This window comes from Beta vulgaris, chromosome 2 (genome assembly GCF_026745355.1).
Source record: "Beta vulgaris subsp. vulgaris cultivar EL10 chromosome 2, EL10.2, whole genome shotgun sequence".
Classification (NCBI taxonomy): domain Eukaryota; kingdom Viridiplantae; phylum Streptophyta; class Magnoliopsida; order Caryophyllales; family Amaranthaceae; genus Beta; species Beta vulgaris.
Genome location: NC_079203.1, coordinates 16,818,256 through 16,844,424, shown reverse-complemented (window position 1 = coordinate 16,844,424; position 26,169 = coordinate 16,818,256). Strand labels below are relative to the sequence as shown.

The 26,169-nt window shown below is 33.6% G+C and overlaps 1 protein-coding gene across 2 annotated transcripts; it reads left to right on the top strand.

Moving 5' to 3' along the window:
• Positions 1-25,630, top strand: LOC104887349 (putative disease resistance RPP13-like protein 1). Of its 2 annotated transcripts, XM_048638569.2 has the most exons (3): positions 165-380; positions 16,911-17,046; positions 21,832-25,630. In XM_048638569.2, the coding sequence occupies exons 1-3, from the start codon at positions 316-318 to the stop codon at positions 25,417-25,419; spliced, it is 3,789 nt and encodes a 1,262-aa protein (XP_048494526.1). In that variant the 5' UTR covers positions 165-315; the 3' UTR covers positions 25,420-25,630. The 2 variants fall into 2 exon arrangements, with proteins under 2 accessions (XP_010670268.1, XP_048494526.1); XM_010671966.4 differs by lacking the exon at positions 16,911-17,046 and having other exon boundaries at positions 1-380.
• The last annotated feature ends 539 nt before the right edge of the window (positions 25,631-26,169 follow it).

Sequence of the window (26,169 nt, the reverse complement as noted above, 5' to 3'; positions counted from 1 at the left end):
TACAGAAAAAATAAATGGCGGAGATAATTGTACGCGTAATTGTCGAAATACTCATTGAGAAGCTTAGCTCCAATGGGATAAATCAGTTCCTGAAATTGGTGAAGGGAAATAAAATAGATTCCAAAACCATTCAAGATCAATGGGAGAAAACTCTGAGAATGATTGCTGCGCTGCTCACTGACGCTGAACAGCGCCAAACTGAGAATAATGCAGTGAAGGTATGGCTGGAAGATCTCCAAGATTTGGCTTACGACTTGGAGGATATTCTCGATGATTTTGCCACTGAAGCTCAACTTCATTACTTGAAACGAACCCATGAAGATGATCAATATGGTACTAACCTATGGGACTTCAGATTTCTCCACTCTGCCAAACATAGGGTATGTATTCCTCTCTCCTCTATCATCTCTCATTGCTTTCTATGGGATTTATATATAATGGTGGGGGTGTGTTCGAAGTCGTTATAAAAAATCAAATTAGATTAATTAAAATATTCTAATATGTTTATTTAAATTCTAAATTACTACTTATAACTATGAATTTAACCCGTTGGATTACATTTTTTTTAAAATAATATTAAAAGTTTATCTTATAAGAAACCGTCTACTTTTAAATTAAAATTAGGCAATAGTAAGTCAAACATTAAAAAGAGAATTAACCCAATAATAATTAGTAAGAGCACCCACAATGGCAAGCTATAACTACTTGTAGTTTTGTGTGCCACATCAGCTTTTCAAACTACAATATTTCTAAGCTACAACCTTTTCCATTGGAAAACTACAACCACTTGTAGTTTTTGTAGGTCCTACATGTCATCACCATACAACAATTTTTAATGTGAAAGAGTAAAGTGAAAGGAAGGTCCAAAAAAAATGACAAAGCAAGTAGCTTTTTGGAGCTACTTGGCTTCACAAAGCAACAAGCTTGTTTTCTCTCCAACAATAGAACTAGTAGCTCTAACTTTTGAAAAATTGCAAGCTAGGACCTAAGAGCAACCATTGGAGTTGCTCTAATATATTTGGATAGGTGAATTTCATTTCAATTCCTGGACCTATCAATTCCATTGTTTGGACGAGTAAGAATTTGAAATTCAAAATTTATCACAAATTCAAGATTTATTGAGAAAAACCCATTAAATGAGGAAATTGGAATGACATGATTTTTCTTGTCATTTGAAATTGCACAGCTTACTTCTCAAAACATTTATCACTCTTTCTCTCTCCCCTTTTAAAAGCCCCCAGCTATTGCTCTTTCTCTCTCCTCCACCTACTGATCTTCACTGACGATTTTCTTGAATCGTTATGAGTAGCTCATTGGAAAAAGATGAAATTAAATTGTAGATTTAAATTTCTTAGTTTTTCCCAAACTAGAGTATGTGTATTTGGATTCAAGGATTTGAATTCCTTGATTTTAAATCAAGCAATTAAAATGAAATCATCATTCCCAAACACAATTTAATTTCTTTCAATGACTAGTTTAATCCATTTATCAACTAAGTCTACTTTTATATTAAAATTAGGCCGTCTCTTTTAATAATTTTTGTAATATCAATTATTTGTACCAAAGTGGTGTTTGAAAAGCAATCTCATAAAGAAGGATGATTTCAAAAATAAAAGTGTTCTAAACAATTTAGAACTAGAAAGCAAAGAATAAGTTCAGATTATTCTGGAACAAATAGAACAGTTTTCAACATAATTAAAAATTGGTTATCACTAATTTAAACATTGAAATATAGATATTTATTATATACAAGATACATTAACTATTTGCAAAATATAAAATTAGAAGAAAATAATCTAAAATTTAATAGGTAGAGGAGTGAAAGACATTAAAAAAAGAAAATGAGATTAAAAAACTTAAATGAAAAGAAATCAAAAGAACAGGACAAAAAGTCAAGAACTGAAAGAGTAAATAAAAGAAAAAAAAAATGAAGTATTACAACCTACAGGAGGAGTTGGCAAAAAGAACAAAAATAAAATAAGAAAATGCTATTTTGGGACTCGAACCTTCAGCACATTGGGTTCAAAAGTTCAACACGCAGCTTGTTAATCAGTGAGCCAAGACTTATCTAATTGAACTAAAGGGATGCGTCATTATTATATCTGTAAACCATGCCCTACAATTTCAATACAGTATTTTTATACTGTATTTATCTACTTTGCATTTCTTTTCTCTCTCCTCTCCTTAACTCACTTCCCTAACCCCTTTTCCAATTTCAAAAGTTTACTTCCCACACACCACAACCACCACCACCACCAGAACCGCCGACAGACCACCACCTCCTTCTCTCCCTTTTTTCTCCCTTTTTCTGATTTTTTTTTTAAAATAAAGGAGGCGTCCTTGGCAGGCGCCTCACCACACATGGTGAGGCGCCTGCTAAGGACGCCTCCACCGGTGGTGGGGCGTCCTTGGTGGACGCCTCCCTTTTTTTAGAAAAAAAAAATTCAGAAAATAAGGAGGCGTCCTTGGCAGGCGTCTCACCATGTGGTGGAGCGCCTGCCAAGGACGCCTCCACCGGTGGTGGGCGTCCTTGGTAGGCGTCCCCTTATTTTTTGAAATTTTTTGTAAAAGAAAAAAACAGAGAAGAAAACAAGGAAATGAGGCGTATTACCTAATTGTCATTGCTACTATTCAAACGTATTCTGCCAAGTAATCTCGCTTACAAATTGTGTTATGGTTTCTTATAGTGGTTTGTCAAATATTCATGCAACAGTAGGTTGACATGAATGGAGAATTACCCTTTATTGCCTGAAGATATGTTGCTTTCTCTTTGCTGAATTTCTCATAAGCTGATTGGAACTTGACAGTCTCCTCCTTCAGTGCATTTTCACACTGCAAAAACAAGCAATACTACATACATCAAACTCTTGTCGGACTTTCTTTATCGAAAAACAAACTTACTTAAACCAGAATGGCCAGATATTGAAGTTGGTATCGGTTTTTGAAGGTGTGGTGGTGGTGGTGTCGTGGAGAAGAAGGTGCGGTGGTGGTGGTGGTGGTGTGTCGGATTTGGTGGTGTTGGCGGTGTAGCGGGGAGTGAACTTTTGAAATTGGAGGTGGGTTTAGGAAAGTATATAAATACAGTATAAAAATATGGTATGTAGGGCGTCGTTTAGCAAATGAGTAAACTTTTGTTTCTTTTGCTTATTTCATCTAGTTTTTTTCATGTATTTTTGTGGATTTAGTTGAACCCACTGAACTCACATTAGATCCTCTCCTGTTTATACTTTACATAAGAGCATCCACAATGGAGAGGAGCTCCTCTTCCTCTTATATTTTCTTTCTCCTTTTCTCCTCTTGACACCTCATTTTCTCTTTCCTCCACCTCATTTCCCACTAACTCATCCTCTTCCTTTTAACATCTCCATATATTTTTCTACAACAGAGAGGATCCTCTTCTTCTTACTTTACACATACCCCACAAACTAAAACAACTATCAAGTGGGCCCACTATAGAAAAAAAAAGAAAAAAAAATTCAGCATTTCTTGTGAAAACGCAGCAAAACAAAGGGAAGAAGTTGTGTTTTGCATCTCAGTCATCATCCTCTTCGGCACAAGAGCTGAGGCTCCATTTCATATACAAAAAGAGGATTTCCTTCAATCCTCTTGCTAAGAGGATCCTCTTGCTAAGAGGATCATCTTGCTTTGGTCTATAATGGAGAGGAGCTGCTTTTTGAGGAAAGAGAGAGCTAAAAGGAGATGAAATCCTCTCCATTATGGATGCTCTAAGAGTCTTATATACAAGGAAACTATCACAAGCAATATACACAGAGTATTTGCAAAAATAATATACACAAGTAACTCAATATATTTATATTCAATTTTATGTTCGATTTGGGAATAAGCATTTCGTTTTAAATGTTAGATTTCATCCAATTAAGTTGTTTGGAAATCCAAAGTATTTGAATTTGGATTTGAGTCAATTTCATACCTCTGTTAAACTGATGGGCTAAGTTAAGGATTTACAAATACATAACTAAATATAAGTCATTTCAAAATCCTTGGTGAAGCTCATCTACCAACTCTTACTCACCCTTCCTCTAGTGACTGGTAATATGCAAATCACTCTCCTCCATCTCTCATTTTTATTTTTCTTTTCTCCATATCTCATCTATCACCAAATCCTTATTACATTCTCTCAACGATCTTTTTTTTATATATAATTTAAAATTTTACCCTATTTTTCAATCATGGATTTGCTTATTCAAGCTTCGTGTTTCTCTTTAAATCTCCAATTTCGATAACCTCGATGTTATTTTTTAGTGTTGTACAATTTTCAATTTCGCATTGTCAACAACTAGACAATGAAAGTTTCATGTTGTTCAGTACTGCTTCCATTGCAACCATGGATTCTGCAAAAAGTTACAGATATATGGGGAAAGAAAGAGGAGAGAGAAAGAAGGAAGAATCTTTAACATCACAAATTATTAGAATATAGAGTTTAATTTTAACATTAAATTACACGAACTCAAGATTGAACTTTTCTAACAAGTTCATCCCATTTCACTCTAAACTAATACTATCTTAGTCATCCTCTATCTTCTCCTTCCTTTGTGTTTTTGATTTTCGAACTACAACTGTCAGTTTCATAAAACTAACTTAGGCTATGTTTAGTTCACCTGAAATTTTCTGATTTGAACTTATCTGATCTGATCTGATCTGATCTGAACTTATTTTTTCTAATTTGATCTGATCTGAACTTATTTTTTCTAATTTGATCTGATCTGAACTTTTTTTTTTGATCTGATCTGATCTGATATGATCTAATCTAATATGTACTGATCTGATCTGATCTGAACTGATTTGATTTACAAGATCTTATTTTTTATAAAATATATTATTACTATTATATTATTACTTTGTAAATCATTATTATGCAATACATTATAAGATCTTCTTTATAGTATTATTATTATTATCATTTTATTTCTATTACAACTTTTACACAACTTTTATTATTAATAATAATTATTATTATTATTATCATTGTTATAAGAAAAACAATAATAATTATAATTATTATTATTATTATTACTAAAAGTAATTATATAACTCAAGTCATTAATTTATAAGAGCACTTATACAATGTTTCACACTTTCCCTTTAAAAAAATGTTTCACACTTGAGAAGTCGGCAAGCTCAACTCTTTTTTTTCCATATAAAATAAAATGAGATATACAAACAACTATGACTTGAGCAAAAAAGAAATAAATATCGTGCAACTTCAAATAGCTAGAGAGATTTGGAATTCGGTAGGAAGAGGTATACCGAATCTAAATTTATAATTTGTATCTCACACTTAGCTTATTTTGAAATGTAATCCGAACTTAGTAGTTTCGTTGTCATGAATTTGAGATATCATATTTCATATATTTCTTATTTTTGTGTCAATCTTATGTTCTTAACACGTGGCTTTTAATTTTCTATTATTTAATAACAACAAAAATAACTTAATATAATGATAACAATGACATTTATAATGGCCACAACAAGATTAATAATAATTATCAATATTAACAAGTACAACAACAACAATAATAATTCTCTTGAACAAATGTACTAGTAAATAATAATACTCCCTTTGTATTTTTTTATCTTTCTCACTTAGAATCTTGACACTATTCACAATTAGATAGAATCTTTTAGATTTTTCTCAATATATAAGAAAAAAAATAGTCATGTGGGGTCTTATTTGATTCGTCTCAATGAGTGCTTTATTAATATTCAATTATTATAATTTTTGCTAATATGTAATGAAAGATATTTAATAATAATAATGAGTTTTTAAATATAAGCATGATCTGAACTGATCTGATCTGGTCTGGTCTGATCTGATCTGGTCTAATCTTGTCTGATCTGGTCTGATCTGGTCTGATCTGGTCTGATATGATCTGAACTTATTTTTTTTGATCTGATCTGATTAGATCTGAAATAAGCAAAAATAAGGTGAACTGAACATAACCTTAGTAGTCTTACCGAATGGATTAAACTAGTCAATAAATGGAATAAACTAGTCACTAAATGAGTTAGAAAATATAATTACTAAATAGATTAAACTGATTACGAAATAGATTAAATTGGTCTTTAAATAGATTAAACTGGTTATTATATTAAAAAAAAGGTGACTTTTTCTCTTTTTAGTATTGGACTGGGACCGTGTCTAATTTTAAACTTAAAGTAGACGGTTTCTTACAAGACGAACTGTCTTAAAAGTAGGGAGAAGTTTAATAGTTAATTTTTTTAAAAAACAACACAGTAATTAGAAATCATGAATTTTAAATTCTTAGCTTTGCCAAACAAATGAATTGGAACTTAATGTTAGGATTTCAATTCCCAAAATTGAAATCAAAGAATTGAAATGAATCTAGAGTTTCCAAACACTAACTTAGTTAAATTTATTGTCGTTGTGTAAAAAAAAAATTATTACAATAGTTAATGATTCCACTAAAGTTAATTTTTACTAAGTTAATAAATTTTATATTATAGGAAAAATTATCCGGAACAATTCCAAAACAATGACGTTTTGTCATTTGCAATCTCAATTTTGATTAATCTCAATGGTTACAACTTTGGATACGTTAAACAGTTATCTTGTGACTGGTTTAACTAATTAATTTTTTATTTCCTTTACTGGTTCCCCCCCCCCCTTCCTATTTCTCTCTCCTCCCCAGTCCCCTCACCCATGCCACACGAAAACCCTCGTCCCCTTCCCCTAGTGGCTGATGTATCTGTAAGTGAGTGGGGCACATGGACCCACTTGGCAAAATAAAAATATGTGAGAAAAGGTTTTGGCTAAAAAGTACCAACTCTATTTTTAATTCGATTACTTTAATCTACTAAAAAAACAAATTGTGTATAAAATATATATATATATATATATATATACATGTATATATATATATATATACATGTATATATATATATATACATGTATATATATATATATATACATATATATATATATATATATATATATCTTGTATAACAGAAAAAGGACCCTACTAACATCAAAAAAGTGACTGCTATATCCAAGTTCTTGTAATATATAAGGTTTTTTGTCCTAAACTACCTAAACTTTTAGCCACTTTGTGACAAACTACCTTAAATACTCAAAATTGTCCAAAACAACCTGAATTATACAAAACCGTTGTTGACCCATACCTTGATAGTTTTGGGGGAAGTTGACAGCGGTTTTATACGTATTTTTATGCGTATTTTTATATGAATACGTATTCTTTCACGTATTTTAGTATTTATATGTATTTTATGCTTATTTTTATACGAATACATATTCTTATACGTATTTTAGTATTATATTTTTTTATGCGTATTTTTATATGAATACGTATTTTTATACATATTTTATACGGAATACGTATAAATATATTTTTTTAATGACATGTAAATCGAGGCTATCCGGGAACGCGGTTCAGGGCTAATCGGGTCGTTTTTTGCAAATGCCGACCTCGAAACCGACCCCTTAACGGTGGGGTTAAAATGACACGTAAAACCTTGAACATGCTATTTTTTTCTTGACACGTACATCAATGCGCGCAAATCAAGGCTATCCGGGAACGCACTTGTGGGCTAATCGGGTCGTTTTTTGCAGATTCCGACCTCGAAACAGATCCCTTAAAGGTGGGGTTAAAATGACCCGTAAAACCTTCAACGGGCTATTTTTCCTGACACATAGATCGAGGCGATTCGGGGTCGGAATTTGCAAAAAACGACCTCGATTTGCGAACATCGAACTACATGTCAGAAAAAAAATAGCCGGTTGAAGGTTTCACGGGTCATTTTAACCCCACCCTTAAGGAATCCGTTCCGAGGTCGGAAGTTGCAAAAAAGACTCGATTAGCCCCGAACTGCGTTCCTGGATAGCCTTGATTTGCGCGCATCGATCTACGTGTTAGGAAAAAAAATAGCTCGTTCAAGGGTTTACGATTCGTTTTAACCCCATCTTTAAGTGGGTCCGTTTCGAGGTCTGAATTTGCAAAAAACGGCTCGATTAGCCCCGAACTGTGGATAGCCTCGATTTGCGCACATCGATCTATGTGTCAGGAAAAAAATAGCCTGTTCAAGGTTTTATGGGACATTTTAACCCCACCTTTAAGGGTTCCGTTCGAGGTTCGGATTTGCAAAAAGAGACCCGATTAGCCCCGAACTGCGTTCCTCGATAGCCTCGATTTGCGCGCGTTGATCTACGTGTCAGGAAAAAAAAATAGTCCGTTCAAGGTTTTACGTGTCATTTTGACCCCACCCTTAAGGGTTCCGTTTCAAGGTCGGAATTTGCAAAAAACGACCCGATTAGCCCCGAACTGCGTTCCCGGATAATCTCGATTTTTGTGTCATTAAAAAAACATATTTATACGTATTTCGTATAAAATATGTATAAAAATACGTATTTGTATAAAAATACGCATAAAAATATATTTAAATACTAAAATACGTATAAGAATACGTATTCGTATAAATATACGCATAAAAATACGTATAAAACCGCGGTAAACTTCCCCCAAAACCATCAAGGAATGGGTCAACAACGATTTTGTATAATTCAGGTAGTTTTGGACAGTTTTGAGTATTTAAGGTAGTTTGTCACAAAGTGGCTAGAAGTTTAGGTAGTTTGGGACAAAAAACCCTAATATATAACTATATCACCAAGCTTGCTTGATATAAGTGGTGGTAAACTCACCTTATGACTTGTAGGTTACAAATTTGAATCCCTATATTTACTTTTCTTTGGGAGTAAGGATTCCTTATATTTTCCCTGCTCTCAAACGTTAACCTGTATAATTGGAAACTGACATGCGAAAGGTGTTGATCTAATAAGGGTTTTTTTCTTACCAAGAGATGGTGTATATATGTAAAGCCCCATAAAAAATATATGAGAAGGTATTGTGTCTGACCGTCCGACCATAATCTTTGGTCGGACGACTTTCAGTTGGTTTCAATTTTTTTTTCAGTTGGTTTCAATTTTTTTCAGTTGGTTTCAATTTTTGTTCAGTTGGTTTTAAATTTTTTTTCAGTTGGATGTAAGTTACCTCTAAATGAAAGTAACTTACCTCTAAATGAAAGTAACTCACGTCTAAATGAAAGTAAGTTACATCTAAATGAAAGTAAGTTACATCTAAATGAAAGTAACTTACCTCTAAATGAAAGTAAGTTACCTCTAAATGAAAGTATATAGTTTTCTCAATGGAGATAAGAGATGAAATCAAAATGCTATTGTTGGCTCAGCGCACTTATTTGAAAATTGTCAGACCCACTTGCTTTGATGGGATGACCACTCTTCGGGTTCTAGACATGACAGTAATAACATCTCCTCTCCTTGTATTAGAATTGCCATCTTCTCTCCAACTTCTTACCAATCTTCGAACTCTATATCTTAGAAGATGGATACTAAAAGGAGACATGTCAATGATCGGAAGTGTAAGAAGACTTGAAATCTTAAGTTTTGCTGGAAGTGTTTTCGACAAATTACCCGACGAGTTAATGGAGCGAAGGAAGTGAGGAGAGAGAAGGATGGTTTTTGTGGGTTTCAATACACTAGTACAGAAAAGGCAATTTGCGTCGGATGTGAGGCGCCTATTTGCGTCGGACTTTGGTGCGACGCCAAAGCCCTCGACGCAAATGACTCAGAAACGATCTGCGTCGTATGCGAAAACGACGCAGATGGTTCACTATTTGCGTCGCACCTGTATACGGTGCGACGCAAGTGGATCTTGCCAGCCCAAATCACCAAGCTCAAAGGGTAATTTGCACCGCACATCGCCTAGGGTGCGACGCAGATGAGTAATTTGCGTCGCACCTTGGGCCACGTGCGACGCAAATTGCAATTTTTTTTAAAAAAAATTTTTTTTTTTTATTAAAAAAAAACTAGAAAGCATAGAAAGTGAAGTTGGTAGTGATACAGAAACAACAAACTAGAAGTTACATGGTGTGCAGTAATTGAAAAGGAAATGAAGAATCAGATCTAAAATACAAGAAAAACAGCAAAAAATACTATAAGTTACATGGTTTTATATAATTTTAATTGAAAAAAATACAAGAAAAAAATATCACCATTACCACTAACATCAGATCTAAAACTAAAATATACAAAAAAATAACAAACGATGGAGAACAATCAAGAAACTAAATCAAAAATAGAAAAAAGAAATTCTAACCCTAACCAGAAGATGAAGGGGAGATAAAATTAAAAATAAAAATACAAAACTCAAACGCAATCTTCATAACAATCCAGATCTTCACCTCAAACGCAAGACTTCGAGAAGAACCAGATCTGAAAACGAGAAAAGATTAAGAATCAAAATTCAACCAAAAAAATAAACAAAAAAATCAGACATAAAGAAAAATAAAGAAAAAGAAAAAATACCTTCACAACTCGGCTCCCCTGATCTGTAACGAACTCGTGGAGTTTCGGCGAACTGAAGCAAACTGAAAGAGAGAGACGAACTTGTCGAGTTTCGAAATCAAAATTCAACTCCCTTCATTTTCGGCGAACTGAAACGAACTCGTCGAGTTTCGAAGATGAATTTCGGCGAGTGAAAGAGAGGGAGAGGGAGGGAGAGAGAGAGACGAACTCGTTGAGTTTCGAAGATGAACTCGTCGACTTGTATGCCGGAGATCCGAAAATACGAAGATGAATTTCAGATCCGATGATGAATGCCGGAGATTTCGTTGTTGAGATGAAGGTAAGGTGGGTGAGAGAGACGAAGGTAAGGTGGGTGAGAGAGAGACGAAGGTAAGGTGGGTGAGAGATAGACGAAGGTAAGGTGAGAGAGAGATGACGGTAGGTGAGAGAGAGAGATGAAGTTAGGGTTTGAGAGAAGTTAGGGTTTGAGAGAATTGGTGAGAGGAGTGTCGTTTAAAGTCGCGCATGTTGTGGATTTGGGCCGATCTGCGTCGGATGGGCCAAGGGTCCGACGCAGATTACTTTATTATCATGCGACACACATAGATGATTTGCATCGCTTGTTAGCTACATACGACGCACATAGTTCGTCTTGTGCGTCGATTCATTGTTGCATGCGACGCAAATAATATTTTTGCGTCGTTTCCGTGTTTGTGCGACGCAAATTGACCTTTTTCTACTAGTGATAGTTTGGTGGACATTGAAGGACTTTGGGATGAAGCTGATTGTTGGGACTTGGGAGAACTGACATTGAAGAAATTTCATAATCTCTAATTTCTTCTGTGAATATTTTGGGCTCAACCCGTCCGACCAAACACATTGGGTCAGACGGTCTGACCCAATAGTTTTGCAAAATATATACAACCATATCACATTGATAAAAAAGAAAAGTTACACTTACAAAATTCTAAACGGCACCCATCAAAAGTAATTTTACACAAACACACAATGATAAAAAGTTAGAAGGTGACACTAGTACATATGATTTCTCCCTAATTTTCTTTTTGGTACTTAATTTTATTAAAATAATGTTTTAATTCCTTAGTTTTATTTATTAGTTTACTTAATATTTTGCACACAAAGTTTTAAGATAAATAATATGTAGTACATAATAGAAATAATATGTTTACTAAAGAGAAAGAAAAAATATTAATCTCTATTATATAAGGGAAACGGGGAGCTATCGTATCCCCCAATAAATTTACTTAATTACCCTTTTAATAAATCAATAACTCTACCAAAAAAATATAGCTTAAAAAAATTAACAAAAAAAATTATATCAATCAAATATTTGATCAATTAATACACAATCAAGTAGTAAATCAAAAAGATAAATACAATCAATTAACAAAGTGATGTGATTTAATTAAAACAAAATACTTCATTGATAAAAGTATAAGAAATACTTAATAAATCCGTGTAACATTCTTTTATCGCTCATTAGTTTTAATTTTAAAAATCTTAAAGAAAGTATAAATAAAAGATGGATTTGGTTAAGTGATATAGGCTTAATCAACAAAATTAGCTAGCCCAAAAAAACATGTCTAATGTTCAAATTTTACTTTTGTTTATGTCCAAAAAAGTTATAAATTATGTTTTAAAAAAGCGAGGAACGCATTGCGTGCATAAATTGCTAGTCTCTATTACATAAGGGAAGGGGAGAGCTATGGTCTCCCCATTGAAAAGACTGTTTTACTCCCCTTTCCTTTCTAAATTACAAAATCGATTTCAACCAAAACAAAACTTCAAAAAAAAAACTAACGGAAATACAATTTTATCAATCAATCACAAGGCAACTGAAATCAATAGAATTGCATAATTCACGTTATACAAATTACTCAAATGAGGAGACTTTACAAAAACAAGAAAAATCAATTACAAACTATAACTCATTAGCCATTACATACTTCGTTTCCAAGAACCATTTACAGTTACATACTCAAAAAAATTAATAAAACACTAAAACGTCATTTGTCCATTAACAAACTAAGAAAAACATACGATTTCGACGGAGAGATTCACATTTGTCCGTTGACGATTTGAGAACTTCTACAAAAAGGTAAATAATTCTTATAAATCTTGCAAGTTATTTCAAATAAGTTGAAAAAATCTAACAACTCTTATATTTGAATTACATGAATAATTTAAGTCTGTATTGTATGGTATAAATTTGAAACAATTATTTTAAAAATCACTACATGTTTGTAACAAAAAAAAGACATTATAAAATATAAATCAATTTCGAATACATATAACATTGACACAATAATTACACTAAAAATGAATTACACTAATTTGCCAAAACAAATAGTAAAATTGAATTTCGATGAAAACGATTGATTTTGCTGAAATTTCTTATGAATAATTTAAAACCCAGAAAAAGGAGTAGAAGAAGTATGAATAATTAAAAACCCAAAAAAAGTAGTAGAAGAAGTCTTGAAAAAAAAATAAAGGGAAAGAAAAAGGAAAAGTGGATCATTCAAGAACTTCAGCCCACAAATTTCTTAAAAAAATCATCGTCACAGATCAAATTTCAAATAAAAATGTAACTGAATCTTTGAGAAATTTAGTTGACAAATACATTTTTGGGACGAAATCATGAACATGAAACGTAAACAATTATCATCAAATTTGAGGCACCCTATTTAATTTGTCAACCAAATAAACTCCAATTTCAACCCTTCCCATGAAGTTTTGAACATTACCACTCCATCGAAATGAAAATCTTAAAAGACCCACCAAAACAGAGACCAAAATTATCCTAAAAATTAATGGAGCATTGATGAGGTTAATTATAACACCATAATTGGATTATTAACGTGGTGTTTAGTGTGAATATGAATATGAAATCTCAATATTTTTCAGTGAGATATGAAAGGTAGTGAGAATAAGTAGATGAATCGTTCTAATTTTTTGAGGGAAGGGAAGATATAAATGAAGAAATGAAAAGCTTAAATATTTCATTAACACTTCTAAGATATATTTATACAGAGGATAAGCTACGTGATACATCTATAAAGCTAAGATACATGATATGATAAGTATACAAGATAACAAACTAAGGAGATAAGTTTACAATATAACAAAGCATAACAGAAGAAATATTATACTAGAATATCTACTAGAATATAGGGTGGAACTATAACAGATGATAAACATCGACTACATGTCTATGTCAACTCTTATCTCCAAAATGCCTCCTCAAGATCGGCGAGGGGGACACAAGTCCGATCTTGGATAGAAGACCATAAAGACGAGGCCGAGACAAGGCCTTGGTTAGAACGTCAGAATGTTGGTCTCTCGTAGTACATACACTAGTAGAAAAAATTCCACCTGATGCGGTTAAAACTGGTCTTTCAAATGCGATTTTGGTCCGCATCAGGTGGGGGCGCAGCAGGTCACTAATCATTGAGGAAAACCGCATCAGTAAAATCAAATTTACTGATGCGGTTTTATTCTAAAACCGCATCAGATTGCCAAAATTTGCCCAAAAACAAGTTGCAGAGCTGCCACTTGCACGTCTGCAATCTTTTTCATACCAAAATTTTTTTACTGGTTCAATGTGGTAGACAGTCCACTCACAACATCTCAGCTCACTTTCATACCTAGCAATATCACAACAACAATATATATATAATCAAAAACAGCTTTACTTTTTCACTTAGCATCATCAGCACAATATATATATCACCATGCCAAGTAAAAATTCAAAGGTTGCAAGAGAATTACCCAAACTTTCAGCTTCACTTTTTGACTTAGCATTATCAGCACAAGATTCATATAGTTTTGACAAAGTTACTTATTTGAGGTGCTTGAAATCTAATAGCTTTAACACTTTTGAGCCGACTCTCCCACCGAGTATTACATAAAGATTTTGCAGTAAAATCTTTCACATTATCAACTAAAATCTGCCATCTTTTAGTGGAACTAGCAAATAATGTGTACATTCGTTGCACAATTCCGAAAAAAGAAATAGCTTTGACACAAGAATGTGCCATATCAGATAGAGTGAGATTCAGACTATGACAAGCACATGTCATATATAAAGCCCTTGGATTTATATCAAGTAATCTTTTTTGATCCCCTTGGTGTTTTCCTTTCATATTAGAACCATTATCATAACCTTGACCCCTTACATCATCAACATCTAAATCAAGAGACTTGCATACATTTAACAATTCATTAAAAAGTCTCAATCCAGATGTATCATCTACTTTCAAGAACTCCAAAAAAAACTCTTCTATTTTTATCTTATTATTTACGCATCGTATTATCAAAGTCATTTGCTCTTGATGACTCACATCAGGGGTACAATCAAGAATTAGAGAAAAATATTTTGCCCCTTTAATGATCCTTAATATTGAAGTTCTAACACCATGGGCTAAAAGAGAAATCAACTCATTTTGAATCTGAGGGCCAAGGTAGTGATAATGAATATCTTTATTCTGAATACATCTAACATGATCTTGCATTATCAAATCAAATTCAGCTATCATTTCAATCAAGCCCAAAAAAATACCATTACTATCCTCATAAAGTTTTCCATTAGATCCACGAAAGGCTAAATTATGTTTAGAAAGACATTTAACAACATATACTATTCTTATTAACACTTGTCTCCACCGTTCATTTTCCTTTGAAATTCCTTCTTGCAAATCTTTATCAATGCCTTTGTTTTTATTAATCTCACTCTTGTTTCATTCCAAGTACTCATATTAGTCAAATGATCAACACTATTCTCATGTTGTTTGAGTTTCTCACTCAAATGCTTCTAGTCATTTACCCCTCCACTTGCTAAAAGACTTCTATTATTTTGGGAAGAGAACAACTTACAACAAAAACAATATACTCTATCAACATGTTTGGAATAAACCAACCATTTTCTGTCTTGAATCTCCTCATTACTCAATTTTCTAAAATAATAAGCACATGAAAAATGCCTAAACAAATCATCTTTAGGGAACTTGAGACTCAATTCCCTCATAGGGGGTCCTTTTTCAATCAAAATGTCTCGAGTTTTATTATCAAGTATACCCCAATTTCTAGGATCATAAATATCAATTGGAGGGACGAATTGTTCATCAATATCTACATCAACATTTGTTGCATTATGGTCATTGTTCAGATTGGCAGTATCATCATTAATCACATTGTCATCATTCAAATTGGTCGTATCATCGTTAATCACATTGTCATCATTCAAATTGGTGGTATCATCGTTAATCACATTGTCATCATTCAAATTGGCGGTATCTTCGTTAATCACATTGTCATCATTCAAATTGGCATCATTGCTATCAATGGGATTGTCATCACTCAAATTTTCATTAGATTGGTGATTATTATCAGTTTTTAAGCCCAATCCATCACTACTTGAAGGCTCTTCCACTCGCCTACAAAAGAATTTATTTATAGCTCCCTTTTGTGATTCAATCAATTCTTGTGTTCGTTTTCTCTTTTTCCTTTTTTCACTACCAGATAAATATTTACGCCACAACATTATACAGTAAACTAATGAAACAAAAGATATAGAATGAAAGCACCTGAATCCTACTTGTTGTCGATCATCACTCTCAAATATAAAACAAAAATCAGCAAGACAACATCCACAAGAAAACCTGCCATATCATTATTTGCAAATAAAAATCAGCCAACTATATAATTAAAAAAGAAAAATCGATGTACAGTTAACAGTAGGAAAATAAAAAAATCAATGATATACCATGAAAATTCTAGAACCAATTAAAAGTGATATACAGTAGCAAAATAATAAATTCAATGTGTAGACTACAATAGCAAGAATTGGTATACTCTATCAGCACCAATTAAGACTTTGAGATCTTTCTTTCAAAAAAAAAAAAAAGACTAAGAATTAAGAGTGATGTACATTGTACAGTAGCAAAATGAATGAAAAATTGAAAATTTGAAACTCAAAGAGTAAGAGTGATAACCTTGAATATTTGCTTCCATAACCTTGATCAATTGAAGAAGACTTATTTATATGAAAAATTAGAGTTTTTAATCCCGTTGGTAATCGAATTTTGAGAATATCGTTTGAGTTCATCTTGACTAAATTGGAGATTTGTTTGGAGATTAATCAGGAAAGAAGTTGTGGAATAAAAAAAAAATCTTAAAGATGAGGATTTTTTGGATGCTGAATTTTTTGATTGGAAGTTTAATTTGGAAGTTGAAACAAGGGAGAATGAAGGGACCGAGAATGAAGAAGGAATGGGAAACTGGGAAAGGAAAGATTTTATTTACTTATTATTTTTTTTTAAAACTGCTTTCCATCTTTTATCTATTGGGCCTAAGTATTAACTATCAGCTTTTTTTGGGGAGGGGGCCCCGGGCTTCCGCCTCGTTTGCCCTGGGCCAAATACGGGCTTGCCGATCCATTTAATAAATGTGTTACCCGACCCACTTACCACGAGTGCATATATACATAAACTAAACATGTGTACATCATATTTATTCTTAACTACTAACTCCCTAGCAACGAGCCAAAGCTAGCGACGACCATAGGCCACCGTGACAGCGTGAGACCTTCTTCCCCACCGCGACGGCCGACGACCGACTGCGAACTAGCAGGCAGGCGGCAGCAACTTTTCCGGCCTTTTGAAAGCCGAAAAGTAAAGCCCAAACCCAATTCTTCTATTTTAAATATGAATTTTACTATTTCAGATTTTTAGTGTTTTACACATTAGATGATTAAAAATTAGAAATATGTATTTGTCTATTTCAGATTTTAGTGTTTAGTCTTTTACTCATAGAATGAATTTGTTGCTTTATGAATTTAAGATTTAAATGTTGAATGAATGAATGTGGATTGTGGACTTTGGAGTTTGGATTGTGATTTTTGAATGTTGAATAAATTTTCAATGAATGAATGTGGATTGTGGATTGTGGATAAATGAATGATTAATGTGATTGAACTTTGTAGTGTCTAGACTGTTGAAATTTCTTGCTTGTGTTATTGTGTAGATTGTATTGTGATTATAAAGGGTTTAGAATTTTTTTGGAAAGATCGTGCGGGAAACGAGTCACAAAAATCATCCGCTTGTTCTTCTCCTAGTTCAAGAGAACCTCTAAACCTAATATAAGAACCCAATACAAGAACCCATACAAGAACCCATAGGATCGTGCCGGAAACAAGTCACAACAATCATCTGATTGAATGAATGTTTTTTTTACCAGCTCCGAACCCATAGGGTTGGAATCCTGGATACGCCACTGAAAAAAACTAATATGAACCCGGTGCACACTAATTAGTGTGCACCCGATCCATATCACATGAGTTTAGGATAGTGTGTATTGATATGATATAGTGTATGTTAAAATGATATAGTGTATGTTAAAATGATATAGTATATGTTAACATGATATAATGTATGTTAAAATGATATAGTGTATGTTAATAATATAGTATATGTTAAAATAATATAGTGTATGTTAAAATAATATAGTATATGTTAAAATGATATAGTGTATATATGTTAAAAAGATATAGTGTATGTCAAAATGATATAGTGTATGTTAAAATGATATAGTGTACCTATGTATAATATAATATATCTATTTTTGATATAGTGTATCTATTTTTGATATAGTGTATGTTTCTGTAATGCGTTTAAGTAAATATTTTCCTATAGGATATAGTGTACCTAGTTATGATATAGTGTTCCTATAGAATATAATGTACCTAGTTATGATATAGTGTACCTCTGTATGATATAGTGTACGTAGTTATTATGATATAGTGTATCTATTTTTGATATAGTGTACCTATGTATCATATAGTGTATCTATTTTTGATATAGTGTATAAGTGAGTACTTCTTAACCGGTCACGTGCCTGGGCCTGGTCCACACTATTTTTAGTGTGAACCGGGTCCATGCAAGACGGATTGTTTCATGTTTGGTATAAATTTTTTCTTTCCTTCCAAATTTCCTCACTTTTGGGAGGAAAGGAAAGTAAAATTTTATTAAAAAGTCTTTCCTTTCAATTCCTCCCATTTTCTTTCACTTAATTTTTTTCTAATAAACCAAATATTGAAAAGTAACAAATTTTCTTGTACTTCCTTTCTTTTCCTTTCTACCAAACAAGCTGAGAGGGAAAAAAAAATTAATTTTACCTGAAAAAAAAAATTAAAAACCAAAAGACTTGGATTTTCGAGTACTCGTCATATATAAGATTCCGGCCTAGTGACCCATCCCGGTTTACACCTCTTTTCCCGGGTCTGGTATGCGGCCCACTAAAATGCAAAATTTGTTTTATTACCTGGTTCTTTTTATGGGGTTTAGCGGGTCGGTGGGTTGGGTTTTGCAAGTCAGTTTTTCTTTAACACCCCTAGTTTCGGGTGTGTGATGGATATCCTTTGGGCTGGACCTTTAGATTGAGAGACTGCGGTTTTAGATGGGATGGCCGGTGGTTTCGATGGCTGGCCGGGATTTTTGCTGGGGTTTGAGGGTGGACGGTGGTGATTGCGAAGGAGTAGTGGCTATGGTGGTAGTCAAGGTCATCATGGAGTAGAAGAGATAAAGGGAGAGTGATACGGTTGATACCTTAGGTTAATGGTGGCAGAAACAAATTTGATATCGACCTGACTTGAACTTGGTTTGACATGTGAGTGTCAATCTCCAGATCTAATCGAAATTTGACTAGGGATTACCCTCATCGGTACCCGGCAAAATCATATTCTGACCTAACCACACAGACTTGCATTGTAATTTGTCTTATTTCATCCAATATATTAATTTTATCTTTTACTAAATATATGTTGTATCATTCCCTTATGTCTATTTATGAGTGGGTACTATATATAATTATATTTTTTGAATAACATGATATTTTATACATTTATAAAATCTAAATAAAGTATAATAGATTTAGTATGAGAAAGAGGCAAGTGATTTTCTTTTATTGTTGTATTGACAAGCCAATATAAATCTATTAGACTTATCACTATCAAATTAAAATCAAAATAAAATAATTACTTGAATTAACCATAAATCTTACTTAAATTAACCAACAAATATCACTTGAATTTACTAACAAAGTGTCTGTTTTCCCTAGTTTATTTTCAGTTCACTTCAGCTTAGTTCAGTTTAGTTTAGCTCCATTCTTTTATAACCATTTTGTTAAATATTATTATTATGTTGGTCTATTTTACTAATTACTCTTATTATTATTTATTTTTATATCATTATTATTATTATTATTTTTATATATTATTTTGTTTATTACCAAAGTGTGGATGGTGGACTAGAGACCACCTTCCTCTACGTGGTCTTGCTCCAAAACGCATAGCTTGAAAATGCAATCTTGAAGAAAAGGAAATAATTTTCTTAAAAAAAGAATTGCGTCAAATCACTCACAGGAGATGATAATATCACATTAAACTTTTTTTTTAAAATAAACTACTATTATTTATTAATTTTTGTTTTGGCAAACATTGATAACTTTTCAAGAATTGTGGCAAATCACTCCCACGAGATGATAAAAAGTATGCATTTTTTTATGTCCTTATTCATTATTGTTATTTTAATAGATTTGTGCTTCTCAACTATTATATGTACGTGTTCTTTTATAATCAATATGTTCATATGTTGTTCATTATTATATTATATCATGTTCTTTTATAATCAGTATGATGTTCTTTGTTTTAGAACTTCATGTTCTTTTTATATTTTTATTCATTATTATGACTATTTTCATAATTTTTTGCTTCTCAAGTCATATACACATATGTTCTTTTATAATCAATATGCTGTTTTGTATTTGATATATTCATGTTCTTTTTTTAGAAACGGGAAATCTATCAAAAAAATGGAGGTGGTATAAATTAGCCTTTCCTCTAGAATAATTTTTCTAATGGAAAATATGTTTTTTTTTCTCTCTTTACCATTCTTGTCTCTTGGACTATATATATCTTTATCAGTTGAAAAGTAGTAGATAATCCTTATGAAAAATATCTTCCTTATGTGAGCAAATATCGGGTAGTTACCCGTTGCCGCAATTCGTATTAAAAAAACTGGGTTACTATTGCAATTTATGTGGAGTAAAATTCATGTTTTTTATTTATTTATTTAAAGGGAGATAGACTTAACAACAAAACGCACAAAATCACCTAAACGACGTCGTGATTAAACATGTGCACAGAGAGCACCATGGTCTCTGGTGCACCTACATATTTGCGGTTTATTACAGCTCTACTTATTATTATTACTATTATTATTAGGAGGAACATGATTTAGTTCAAAAGCACAAATAAACCCACGTTTTTTGGCCCATAAACCAATCAAATCTCGTCAAAACAGTTTATGATGCAATTTTGCACGGTCCGACCCAATCATTATTTTTATTACTAAATATTATTATATTTATTAAATCTAATTATTAAAATAGTAATATTAATTTATTTCTTAGATATTATTGTTATTATATAATCATATCAAGTATTAATATATTAATACAAATAATATAAAATAATTATTAATTATCATTATTATCATTAATTATTATTAACTTATGATTATTAATATTATTTATTTATAATTATCATTTTAAATATTAAAAATACTATTATTATTCATTAGTATTACTTATCATTATAATTATTATTTAATATTCATATTATTATTATTCGAATATTATTTATATATTTATTACATTCAATTTAATTCAATTCAGCTTAATTTAATTCAATTCAATTTAATTCAACTGAATTCAGTTCAATTCAGCTGTTTTATGTCGAAAAGAACAGACCTAAATATCAAATCAATATCAAAATTACAGAAATATAATGATAAAACACCAGCGAAAATAACATCAACAAATTACAAAGAAATTAACAATGAAATACAAAAAAAAATCTCAATATAACTATAGAAATTAACAACTAAATTACAAAAAAAAAAAAAAATACACACACCAACTACAACACCTCCAACCACCACAAAAACAACAGCAACAAATAGAAGCAAGAAGGTAGTGGACGACTTGCGCGAGCTGCAGCAGTGGACGACTTGCGCGAGCTAAAGTGAAACGTTCCTGCTTCCCATCCCTTGCAAACATCACCCTCCCCTCACTTTCTCCCCCTGTCTCTCTTTCTCTTCGCTAGAACACAAAATCCAAAAGCTTTTTATTTTACAATTTACCTACTCTTCAATCTTCATCCCCTCTAAGTCAACTCTCAACCCCTTTATAGTTTAGATACTCTTCGCCATCAGTACAAAAGAATTTCATTTACTTTAATCGTAACCAAATTTACTAATCATGTGTTCCAAAAAGTCTATTGTTCTTCGTATGAAATTATGTGAACTTGCAATTTACTACCTTATGAATTATGATGGAAGCAAATGGCAAATGCCATCAGTAACTAATTATTTGTCCTACTATTTTGTTTCTTGGATCAGCTTAAAGGGATAGCTTGTGGTTCTGGAGCTGAACATTATTTTCGATACTCTGGTGGAGACGTTTCATCCACAATCAAAGAGATAAGCCTACGCTTGGAAAAAATACAGATGCAGGCTAGGGATTTGGGTCTCTCAGCTACTATCAGCATGAAGCAAGCTACACACCCAACTGAAGCACTAGGAAGAGGCTGGCGGGAAACCACATCATTAGTATGTGAACCAATCATTCATGGAAGGGATGATAAAAGAAACGAGATTATTGAGAATTTGTTAAGAGAAGAGCTAAGTTGTGATAATTATAATGTGATTCCTATTGTTGGAACGGGAGGCATCGGGAAGACGACTCTTGCACAATATGTATACAACGATGTGAAGCATGTCAAGGCTCGCTTTGATCTCAAGGCTTGGGTGTGTGTCTCAGATGTCTTTGATGTGACACGCATAACAACAGCTATTATAAACTCCGCCATTGGTGAAAATGTTGATTTTAGCAGCCTGAATCAAGCACAAGAAAAGTTGCAGCATGTGCTAACCGGCAAAAGATTCTTGATCGTTCTTGATGATATCTGGAGTGAGGATTATGCTATTTGGAACCAGTTACAGATACCTTTCCGTGATGGGGCAAGAGGGAGCAAAGTTATAATGACTACAAGATATGAGAAGATTGCACGGATGATGATTAAAAATCCACACAGCACCATCATCAAATTACAAGGTTTGTCGGACGATGACTGTTGGCATCTATTTCAGCAGCATACAAATAAGGATGCCGAACTTGCTGAGATGAAAGAAGATATTATGAAGAAGTGCAAAGGATTGCCATTGGCTGTGAAAGCTCTAGCAGGTCTCTTGAAAAGTACAGTGGAGAAGAGCCAGCGCAGAGAGATGTTAAATAGTAATGTTTGGAGTCAGGAGAGCACTCTTTTACCAGCTTTGATGCTGAGTTATCATCATCTGCCACCTCGTCTAAAGCATTGCTTTGCTTATTGCTCCATATATCCGAAAGACTATGGATTTACTGAGATGGAGGTCATATTGTTGTGGATGGCTCAAGGCTTCATACCAGAAAGTCAAATAGCTAGAATGGAAGATACAGGCCACAACTACTTCCTAGATCTAGTATCAAGGTCATTATTTGAGGCATTACCATTTGTTGTAGAAGAAGAATCGAGAAAGTTCACTATGCACGACCTTGTCCATGATTTGGCTCAATGGGCTGCAGGGGACCTGTCTTATGTAATTGGCTCTACGAATAGGCCAAAAGATCTTAAAAGAACTCGCCATTTGTTTCTCACCGAGGATGGTATAGATGAATCATTGGGAAATCAACTCTTGGCTTCTCAGTTGCGGACTTTTATTTGTCCGTCCGATGATTACATTTTTCGTTTGAAAATCAAAAGTTTGAATTTTGTCAAAAGATTTCAATATGTACGCACTCTATTCCTGATATCGGATATTATTGAAGAGTTGCCAGAGTGTATAGGTGATCTGAAACACTTGCGGTTTCTTATGCTCTCATTAGAACGGATAGAAGTGTTGCCAAAATCAATTAGCAAACTCTGCAACCTCCAGACGATGGACTTGGATCGTTGTTCCATGCTTGAGGAGGTCCCACATATTAGGTTTCTGGTGAAACTTTGCCATCTGTACATTAAACATACATGTCTAAAAGAGATGCCACTAGGAATGGGGAAATTGATAAACTTGCAAACTTTAGACAAGTTTGTGTTAGCAGCTGGGGATGGTTCCAGGATTGGCGAGCTGAGGAAGTTGAATCATCTCCATGGCAAACTCGTTATCACAGGACTAAAAAATGTGAAGAGGATCCAGGATGCACAGGAAGCCCAATTACATAAAAAATATGGTCTGCATAACCTGCGTTTGATATGGGATGAGTATGATGACAGTAAAGCAGAGCAGGATGAGGTCGATGAAAACACCATTAGGGGTGTGGTAGAGCAGCTGAAGCCTCACACTTGCATTCAAAAGTGTGTGTTAAAGGGGTACCGAGGCTTGAGATTTCCAGCTTGGTTGGGATTCCCCTCTTTCAATAACATGGTTGAAATAAAGCTTGTGAAATGTAGGAAATGTGAATGCTTGCCTCCACTAGGACAGCTACCCACGTTGAAGACTCTTAGGGTTGAAGACATGGATGGCATTGAGCAGGTAGGTGAGGAATTTTATGGCCGACCTGATTGCTCAATTCCTTTTCCAGCTTTGAGAGATCTATGTTTTATTGGTGTGGGATCTTGGGAGAAATGGCTGCACTCATCGGTTGACAACAATAAAGCATTTCCCTGCCTTGAAAAGCTGTTAATTAGTCAGTGCTTTTTGCTGCAAGGTGATATACCTCCCCATCTCCCTTCTCTTAAACAACTGAGCATCTCACAGTGCATGGAGCTGAGTGTCTCACTTCCAAGGCTTCCTTTGATAGAGCAGCTGAAGGTATCCCAGTGTAAAGTGCTATCTACTTCTGCAGAAGCGATTTCTTGTTCAGAAATTATGGAACTTTGGGATATTTCGGAATTCAGTGGCCTTCCTGGTCACTTCCCGTATCTTTGTAAAAAACTCGTTCTAGGCAATTGCCATTCTCTCACTACTATCAACCAGTTACCCATGACACTTCGTCAGCTGGAGATTGATCATTGCCGTGAACTAAAATCACTGGAATTAAGGATATCATCTTCCTCTTCTTCTTCTTGTCTTGAAAATCTCTATGTCAAGGATTGCAAGTCTATTGTTTCTATTTGTGAGATTCCACTGACACTTCATCAATTGAAGATTGATTATTGCGAGAAGCTACAGGTTATTGAATTTCAGAATAATGGACAGGAGAGTATTCTGAAAACTAGTGACGGGTTAGTGTCCTCTTCCTCTACCTCTTCCTCTTTTGTTGTGGGATCAATAAGAGCAGCATCTGTTGCTCCTTTGGAAGATATAGCGGAACGACTTAAACTTTCCAGAAAGGCTCCATGTGAACTCACCAAATTAAGAATAGGGGGATGCCATAGTCTCATATCATTACCAGCTCTACTCCTCCCCAGTCTAAAAGACCTCGAATTATTCGACTGCAAAAATATGGAACGTCTCCCCAGTGAGTTGCACTATTTTACTTCCCTCCAAAATTTAAGTATTGAAAGATGTCCAAAAATCCATTGTTTTCCAGCAGGGGGGTTACCCAAAAACCTAAATGCTCTATATCTTAAAGTAAGCATAAAACAGCCAATACAAGAGTGGGGATTGCACCTTCTAACTTCTCTTCAATATTTTTCACTTGAAAATGTTAGCAGTTCTATAAATGATCCAGTAGGGTGCATACCAGGTCCGGATCTTTATCTTCCCTCTTCCTTGTATGAAGTATGCATCAAGGGATTCTCGAATTTGAAAACCATATGTTGTTCCGGCCTTTCTAGCTTGACTAAATTCAATATTGAATGTTGCCCCAAGTTTGAATCCTTTGGTGACAACGGCCTACCTCCCCGGCTTGAAGAAGTGTATATTGAAGAGTGTTATTCGATAGAGCAGCATTTGAAAAGTGATCCGAATGGATGTATACACTTTAATAGTGCCTGGTACTCTCTATGTTAAAAGGGTGCCTCTGGGAATCAAGTTTTTTTTTTTTTTTGGTGCAATAGAGGGGAAAAACCCCTCTGTGAATCAAGCTTTGCTCATTCAAGTATGTCTCATTAATTCATTATTCTTCATTCTTCACTTTGACATATATGTCAATCTACACTACCTTGTAAAGGCTATATACGGAATAAAATGAAGTCAGTCCTACATGCAGCCAGAAAAGTAATACTCCCTCCCTGAATTGTTACTATGAGCTTGGATTAATGTAAATTCTTATTAAGAGAAGAGATCTAATATGTTTTTTCTCCACAGTTAATACTCCCTCCGTTAACCATTACTAGTCAGAGTTTTTCTTCTTAAAACTTTTAATATATTTATCAAGGTTCTGACCAAATTGTAGAAGAGCATTATCAGAAATTTAGACAATTATTCGAGGAGAGTTCAAGAAAAACGGACGGAAATAGTAATAGAGATAAAAGGGAGCAATTGATGCACCAGTTAGCACTTACTTATTTGTCAGGAATGTAATTGAAGTCTGTTGCTCTGACTCTTCATTTCACATTGAATACACGTTTTGGATCCTTAATCATAAAAAAGTTACAAAAAATAGCTTAGTCAGATGCTTGGCCACATACCCATGTCGGATAGGAGAACCCGAGTCCAAGTAACATAGATTGCAGAATGCAGCATAATCGAACCAAGTATGATTGTCAAAAGGGAAACATGAACCAAGTAATATTGTCGATAACAATGGGGTTCTCTTAA